General features: G+C 49.2%; 1 protein-coding gene across 8 annotated transcripts in view; it reads left to right on the plus strand.

Annotated features, from left to right (window-relative positions):
• The window catches only part of LOC110515111 (tyrosine-protein phosphatase non-receptor type 12), a 104,494-nt gene that overhangs the window by 54,104 nt on the left and 41,654 nt on the right, over nt 1-8,736 (plus strand). For all 8 annotated transcript variants that reach the window (XR_016493785.1, XR_016493786.1, XM_090228723.1 and 5 more), the window contains exons 2-6: nt 4,354-4,462; nt 6,925-7,001; nt 7,762-7,857; nt 8,133-8,171; nt 8,440-8,511. Coding sequence is in view for 6 of the 8 variants with exons in the window: in XM_090228723.1 (XP_090084849.1) it covers nt 4,354-4,462; nt 6,925-7,001; nt 7,762-7,857; nt 8,133-8,171; nt 8,440-8,511 (393 nt within the window). In the remaining 2 variants the exon portion in view is untranslated. The remainder of the gene's footprint in view (nt 1-4,353; nt 4,463-6,924; nt 7,002-7,761; nt 7,858-8,132; nt 8,172-8,439; nt 8,512-8,736) is intronic.

Raw genomic sequence — 8,736 nt, forward strand, 5'->3', positions numbered from 1 at the left:
CATGTGTCTAATCTTGGTAAAGGCACCATGGCTTTAGTTTTTGTAGTTTTCATCAATTTACATCTTAATAGAACCTATTTATGCTCATGTTGATTGAATATTAGGGATCAACACACTATCCCCATGTGTTTCAATGCAACCCGGACTTAGAGCAGACTGGACTTAATGGGAGCAGACTGGACTTAATGGGAGCAGACTGGACTTAATGGGAGCAGACTGGACTTAATGGGAGCAGACTGGACTTAATGGGAGCAGACTGGACTTAATGGGAGCAGACTGGACTTAATGGGAGCAGACTGGACTTAATGGGAGCAGACTGGACTTAATGGGAGCAGACTGGACTTAATGGGAGCAGACTGGACTTAATGGGAGCAGACTGGACTTAATAGGAGCACGCTCCAACGCCCAGGCCCCCACCGCTCCAACGCCCAGGCCCCCACCGCTCCAACGCCCAGGCCCCCACCGCTCCAACGCCCAGGCCCCCACCGCTCCAACGCCCAGGCCCCCACCGCTCCAACGCCCAGGCCCCCACCGCTCCACCGCTCCAACGCCCAGGCCCCCACTGCCCAGGCCCCCACCGCTCCAACGCCCAGGCCCCCACCTCCCAGGCCCCCACCGCTCCAACGCCCAGGCCCCCACCGCTCCAACGCCCAGGCCTACTACAACACCAGAAGACCATGACAGTAGTCACAGTAGCTGTTGAGTTTGTAGGCCACGGTTAGGGTAGCGTGTTTTTTTATGAAGAGGGGAAAAAGAGAGAGAGGATGAAGTTTCCCACTAGGTCTCGAAACCCGGCTACAGTGAAGTAGCATCCTCTCTGTTCCCAACATCCTCTCTGTTCCCAGGTCGCTACCTCAAGTGCGGCCTCAGCAGCAGTGCATGTCATGGAAAACTGGTCGCTAATTATTAGAAAATTAGCTTCAATGTCTTTTTATTAACGTCACTAGTGATTACATCTTGTGAAGCTTCCATCAACACTCTTATACATATTTCCTAATTAGGGCGTGTAGCGTCTGTACGAGTGTGTAGCGTCTGTACGAGTGTGTAGCGTCTGTACGAGTGTGTAGCGTCTGTACGAGTGTGTAGCGTCTGTACGAGTGTGTAGCGTCTGTACGAGCGTGTAGCGTCTGTACGGGCGTGTAGCGTCTGTACGAGTGTGTAGCGTCTGTACGAGTGTGTAGCGTCTGTACGGGCGTGTAGCGTCTGTACGGGCGTGTAGCGTCTGTACGAGTGTGTAGCGTCTGTACGAGTGTGTAGCGTCTGTACGAGTGTGTAGCGTCTGTACGGGCGTGTAGCGTCTGTACGGGCGTGTAGCGTCTGTACGGGCGTGTAGCGTCTGTACGGGCGTGTAGCGTCTGTACGGGCGTGTAGCGTCTGTACGAGTGTGTAGCGTCTGTACGAGTGTGTAGCGTCTGTGTACGAGTGTGTAGCGTCTGTACGAGTGTGTAGCGTCTGTACGGGTGTGTAGCGTCTGTACGGGTGTGTAGCGTCTGTACGAATGTGTAGCGTCTGTACGAGCGTGTAGCGTCTGTACGGGCGTGTAGCGTCTGTACGGGCGTGTAGCGTCTGTACGGGCGTGTAGCGTCTGTACGGGCGTGTAGCGTCTGTACGGGCGTGTAGCGTCTGTACGGGCGTGTAGCGTCTGTACGGGCGTGTCGCGTCTGTGTACGGGCGTGTCGCGTCTGTGTACGGGCGTGTCGCGTCTGTGTACGGGCGTGTCGCGTCTGTGTACGGGCGTGTCGCGTCTGTGTACGGGCGTGTCGCGTCTGTGTACGGGCGTGTCGCGTCTGTGTACGGGCGTGTCGCGTCTGTGTACGGGCGTGTCGCGTCTGTGTACGGGCGTGTCGCGTCTGTGTACGGGCGTGTCGCGTCTGTGTACGGGCGTGTCGCGTCTGTGTACGGGCGTGTCGCGTCTGTGTACGGGCGTGTAGCGTCTGTGTACGGGCGTGTAGCGTCTGTGTACGGGCGTGTAGCGTCTGTGTACGGGCGTGTAGCATTGACCGAATATGATTTTTCAACGCCGATACCGATTATTGGAGGACCAAACAAAGCCGGTACCGACGTTTTTTACATTTTAAAAAAAATTATAAAAAATTATTATTTGTAATAATGACAATTACAACAATACTCAATTATATTTTAACTTAATATAATACATCAATAAAAATCAATTCAGCCTCAAATAAATAATGAAACATGTTCAATTTGGTTTAAATAATGCAAAAACAAAGTGTTGGAGAAGAAAGTAAAAGTGCAATATGTGCCATGTAAAAAAGCTAACGTTTCAGTTCCTTGCTCTGAACATGAGAACATATGAAAGTTGGTAGTTCCTTTTAACATGAGACTTCAATATTCCAAGGTAAGAGGTTTTAGGTTGTACTTAATATAGTATTTATAGGACTATTTCTCTCTATACCATTTGTATTTCATATACCTTTGACTATTGGATGTTCTTATAGGTACTTTAGTATTGCCAGTGTAACAGTATAGCTTCTGTCCCTCTCCTCGCCCCTACCTGGGCTTGAACCAGGAACACATCGACAACAGCCACCCTCGAAGCATCGTTACCCATGAAGAGCAAGGGGAACAATTACTCCAAGTCTCTGAGCGAGTGAGGTTTGAAACGCTATTAGTGTGCACCCCGCTAAATAGCTAGCCATTTCACATCGATTACACCAGCCTAATCTCGGGAGTTGATAGGCTTGAAGCGGACCAACAGTCTATTTTCACAAATGCGCACCGCATTCGCGTAACAGGCAGTCTCCTCGTGGAGTGCAATGAGAGGCAGGTGGTTCGAGCGTTGGACTAGTTAACCGTAAGGTTGCAAGATCGAATCCCCGAGCTGACAAGGTAAAAATCTGTCGTTCTGCCCCTGAACAGGGCAGTTAACCCACTGTTCCTAGGCTGTCATTGAAAATAAGAATGTGTTCTTAACTGACTTGCCTAGTTAAATAAAGTTGTAAAATAAAAATTGAAAATAATCTGCCAACTCGGTGTCCAAAAATACCTATTTCCGATTGTTAGGAAAACTTGAAATGGATTAATCGGTCGACCTCTAGTGTCTATGTACGAGTGTGTCGTTTATATCCCTTCAGCTAATGTGCTGAAGCAGTGTCTCATTACTCTGTCCCTGAGGACTCGGTGGCCTGCTAGAGTGGAGCTGAACGACACACTGTCACTGTAATTAATGTTGTGGGAGAGGGCCTCAGAGCGGAGCTGGGGAGAGGGCCTCAGAGCGGAGCTGGGGAGAGGGCCTCAGAGCGGAGCTGGGGAGAGGGCCTCAGAGCGGAGCTGGGGAGAGGGCCTCGGAGCGCAGCTGGAAGCGAGCTGGGGAGAGGGCCTCGGAGCGCAGCTGGAAGCGAGCTGGGGAGAGGGCCTCGGAGCGCAGCTGGAAGCGAGCTGGGGAGAGGGCCTCGGAGCGCAGCTGGAAGCGAGCTGGGGAGAGGGCAGAGTTGAATTAAGGGCCTCAGCTTGGAGATCAAGGGTGCTGTTGTGAGAGTTTGGTTGTTCCCAATGAAGCCAGGGAGAGTTGTGTGAGAAGTTCCATAGGAAGTACTGATGGGCGAGGAACCATCGTGGAGCTGCACGAGGGGGACTAGGGCATTCCTAAACTGTTAGCTACTGTATAGCGTGTAGGTGGGCTGGTCTCTGCAGGGCTGTTAGAGGGGCTGGAGAAGGGGGTGTGTGGAGCGTAGTCAAATAGGATCTCTTCATGATCCCTAACCTTGTGCGTGGGCAACGGTACACTCTCTGGGAACCATTCCTGTGACACTGAAACATGACTGGCTTGTACCACGTCCCTCTAATGTAGGGCAAATGTTTCTCTTCACCATCAATCATTCATCCTATCCTACACTAAAGCCCCTCTATACGGATGTGTTCCTAATGGCTCCCTATTCCCTTTATAGGACTCTGGTCAAAAGTAGTGCACTATAAATGGTTCCCTATTCCCTTCATAGGACTCTGGTCAAAGGTGGTACACTATAAATGGTTCCCTATTCCCTTTATAGGACTCTGGTCAAAAGTAGTGCACTATAAATGGTTCCCTATTCCCTTCATAGGACTCTGGTCAAAAGTAGGGCACTATAAATGGTTCCCTATTCCCTTTATAGGACTCTGGTCAAAAGTAGTGCACTATAAATGGTTCCCTATTCCCTTCATAGGGCTCTGGTCAAAGGTGGTACACTATAAATGGTTCCCTATTCCCTTTATAGGACTCTGGTCAAAAGTAGGGCACTATAAAGGAAATAGGGTGTTGTTGGGTATTCCTTCTCTACAACATGTCTTTCTTTAGGAGACAGAAAAACACAGAATGAATAACATTTTCTCTCTTGTTGTTTTTTCTCCCTGCAGAGATTACGAAGATTATCGACCAAATACAGGACAGAGAAGATCTACCCCACCAACGTCGGGGAGCAGGAAGGGAATGTGAAGAAGAACCGCTATAAAGACATACTGCCCTGTATGTAATGCTGTGTGTAGTGTGCTGTGTGTAGTGTACTGTGTGTAGTGTGCTGTGTGCTGTGTGTGTAGTGTACTGTGCTGTGTGTCTAGTGTGCTGTGTGTGTCCTCTCTAATGGTTCTTACAGTCAGGGGGATAGATGGATATTACTGGACAGGATCACATTAATGCTACAGGCCAGAGGAGCTCTGAGTGGACTGGACAAATAAACTCTGACCACAGCCTCTCACAACACACACATCCTCTTGGCCCTTCTTCCCCACAACATAGCATCCAAGCCCCCCCCCCCCCTCTTCTCTACCTGAACAACATGGAGGACACTAACCTCTTCTCTACCTGAACAACATGGAGGACACTAACCTCTTCTCTACCTGAACAACATGGAGGACACTAACCTCTTCTCTACCTGAACAACATGGAGGACACTAACCTCTTCTCTACCTGAACAACATGGAGGACATCTTACAGGACACTAACCTCTTCTCTACCTGAACAACATGGAGGACACTAACCTCTTCTCTACCTGAACAACATGGAGGACATCTTACAGGACACTAACCTCTTCTCTACCTGAACAACATGGAGGACATCTTACAGGACACTAACCTCTTCTCTACCTGAACAACATGGAGGACACTAACCTCTTCTCTACCTGAACAACATGGAGGACACTAACCTCTTCTCTACCTGAACAACATGGAGGACGCTAACCTCTTCTCTTCCTGAACAACATGGAGGACGCTAACCTCTTCTCTACCTGAACAACATGGAGGACGCTAACCTCTTCTCTACCTGAACAACATGGAGGACACTAACCTCTTCTCTACCTGAACAACATGGAGGACACTAACCTCTTCTCTACCTGAACAACATGGAGGACGCTAACCTCTTCTCTTCCTGAACAACATGAAGGACGCTAACCTCTTCTCTACCTGAACAACATGGAGGACGCTAACCTCTTCTCTACCTGAACAACATGGAGGACACTAACCTCTTCTCTACCTGAACAACATGGAGGACACTAACCTCTTCTCTACCTGAACAACATGGAGGACACTAACCTCTTCTCTACCTGAACAACATGGAGGACGCTAACCTCTTCTCTACCTGAACAACATGGAGGACGCTAACCTCTTCTCTACCTGAACAACATGGAGGACGCTAACCTCTTCTCTACCTGAACAACATGGAGGACACTAACCTCTTCTCTACCTGAACAACATGGAGGACACTAACCTCTTCTCTACCTGAACAACATGGAGGACACTAACCTCTTCTCTACCTGAACAACATGGAGGACACTAACCTCTTCTCTACCTGAACAACATGGAGGACACTAACCTCTTCTCTACCTGAACAACATGGAGGACACTAACCTCTTCTCTACCTGAACAACATGGAGGACACAACTCTTCTCTACCTGAACAACATGGAGGACACTAACCTCTTCTCTACCTGAACAACATGGAGGACACTAACCTCTTCTCTACCTGAACATGGCATCACGAGGACATCTTACAGGACACTAACCTCTGTCATCTGAAGCCCCTCTGCCTCTTAATTCAGAACATTATGACTACAATCGATGGACGGATGGATGGAGGCTACGGATGGGGGCTACGGATGGATGGAGTCTACGGATGGGGGCTACGGATGGATGGATGGATGGGGGCTACGGATGGATGGAGACTGGAGGCTACGGAGGGACGGATAGATGAATGAGACTACAGATGGATGGATGGATGAGACTACAGATGGATGGATGGATGAGACTACAGATGGATGGATGGAGGCTACAGATGGATGGATGGAGGCTACGGATGGATGGAGGCTACGGATGGATGGAGTCTACGGACGGGGGCTACGGGTGGATGGATGGGGGCTACGGATGGATGGATGGGGGCTACGGATGGATGGATGGGGGCTACGGATGGATGGAGACTGGAGGCTACGGAGGGACGGATAGATGAATGAGACTACAGATGGATGGACGAGACTACAGATGGATGGATGGATGGAGGCTACGGATGGATGGATGAGACTACAGATGGATGGATGGAGGCTACAGATGGATCAGTCAAATATAGTGTTTATATAATCTTGTTGTTCAGTGCTGAAAACATTTGCCATGATTTATTTGTTCTATTTACCAGCCACATCCTTTGTCTTTATTCCCTCTAATCTGTTGCTCTCTTTTTCTCCTGCTCCTTTCCTCTCCTTTCCTCTCCCTCACTCTCCCTCCCTCTCCTTTCCTCTCTCCCTCCCCCTCCCCCTTCCCCTCTCCCTCCCCCTTCCCCTCTCCTTTCCTCTCTCCCTCCCCCTTCCCCTCTCCCTTCCTCTCTCTCTCTATTCAATTTAAGGGGCTTTATTGGCATGGGAAACTCTCTCTCTCGTGCTCTTTTCCTCTCCTATCACTCTCTTCCTCTGTCTCTCTCTAACTTGTATCCTCATCTCTCCCACAGTTGACCACACGAGGGTAAAGCTGACTTTAAAAACAACCAATCAGGATGCAGATTACATCAATGCCAGCTTCATCAAGGTACAGTTGACTTCCTTCACACCTCAGACCTGTGACTGCATGATGTGACCTCACCCCTCTGCCCCCCAATGGCTTACACAGCTTGTTGCCTCGTGTGTGTGTGTGCGTGTGTGTGTGTGTGGGGGGGGCGGGGGGGGGGCGGATGTGCAGAGATGAGCTTTCAGGTCCACAAACATATCACCAGTACGTCTTCAGTTTCACCCTGAATGTCTGTCCAGTCAGAGGTCAACACTTTAAATAGAGCAGAAGGAACGCTGAGGGATGGAGAATTGTAACACCTGGTCCACAAAATGTTGTTTTGTTTAGTAACTAGAGGCGACAGGGCCTTCCAGGTGATGGTCATGTGGAGTGTAGCATAGCAACCTGCACACTGTGTGGAAGCTAATGACACTCAGCTGTGTCACACAAGGTGATTAATTACACCCTTAAAAACTCAGAGACCTTTTCAGGCTGCCCTGAATAAAGATGTCTGAGTGTTTTCCTCCTCCCTCTTCCACTTCCTCCTCTCTCCTCTCCTCCACTTCCTCCTCTTCCTCCTCTCGCCTCCTCCCTCCTCCACTTCCTCTCTTCCCTCTCCCTCTCCTCCCTCCTCCCCTCCCTCTCTTCCACTTCCTCTCTCCTCCTCTCCCTCTCCTCCACTTCCTCCTCTCTCCTCCACTTCCTCTTCCTCCTCCTCTTCCTCCTCTTCCTCCCCCTCCACTTCCTCTAAACTAACTGTGTGTTAGTTTATCCAGCCCTCTAATATTAGTTGTGTTACCAGGGAATGGATGGTCCAGAGGCCTACATCGCTACCCAGGGTCCTCTAACCAACACTGTCATCGACTTCTGGAGAATGAACTGGGAGTACAGTGTAGCCGTGAGTCTCTCACTCACTCACTCACTCACACACACACTGAGACACACACACACACACACTGAGACACACACACACACTGAGACACACACACACACACACTGTTTTTGCCACTTCTCTCTGAGACTTTAATTCCTATGAAGCGCTGTTTGTTAATGTGTTTATAACATGCTCTGTGTCAGGTTTATTACCATGTGATGGAACAGAACACACACGTTGGAATATCCATTTTTCTAGCAGGATGTGAATTAAAAACCTTTCCGTTTCCTATGTTCCAGGTCATCGTAATGGCATGTCGAGAATTCGAGATGGGAAGGGTAAGAGTTTGGTCCTGAAGACGTCAGTATGGTATTATACTGTAGTGATATGAAAGGAACCACTTTCACTGTTGATTTGACAGGAAGAGCCCTTCAGTGTCTGGAGTAAGATATTTATGTTGATAACACTGAAGTGTTTTCATCTCTCCCTCTTTCATATGTTTGATAGAGAGTTTCGTATGTTCTTTTGTGGTGAATGTGGTTTCGGCGTTGAACCGGACCGAAAGTCTCTGAAAAGGTAACGTGTCTTTTTCCTCTTTTCTGTTAGAAAAAGTGTGAGCGGTACTTTCCCCAGTTTGGTGATGAGCCCGTGTCTTTTGGCCCCTTCAGAATCTCCTGTGTAAGTTCACACACACACACATATTCTCACACACACATACACACACACACACACACACACATATTCTCACACACACATATTCTCACACACACACACACACACACACACATTCACACACACCCCTCCATTGTATTTACTGAGCTACAGGGAGCTCATCCTCCAGCTATGCAGTGCCTCATCTTAAAGGAGAGAGTTATTTTAAAGTGTCCTCTTTAGTCCCAGCGT

This window comes from Oncorhynchus mykiss, unplaced genomic scaffold (assembly GCF_057628025.1).
Source record: "Oncorhynchus mykiss isolate SJ-2025 unplaced genomic scaffold, ASM5762802v1 scaffold96, whole genome shotgun sequence".
NCBI classification, from domain to species: domain Eukaryota; kingdom Metazoa; phylum Chordata; class Actinopteri; order Salmoniformes; family Salmonidae; genus Oncorhynchus; species Oncorhynchus mykiss.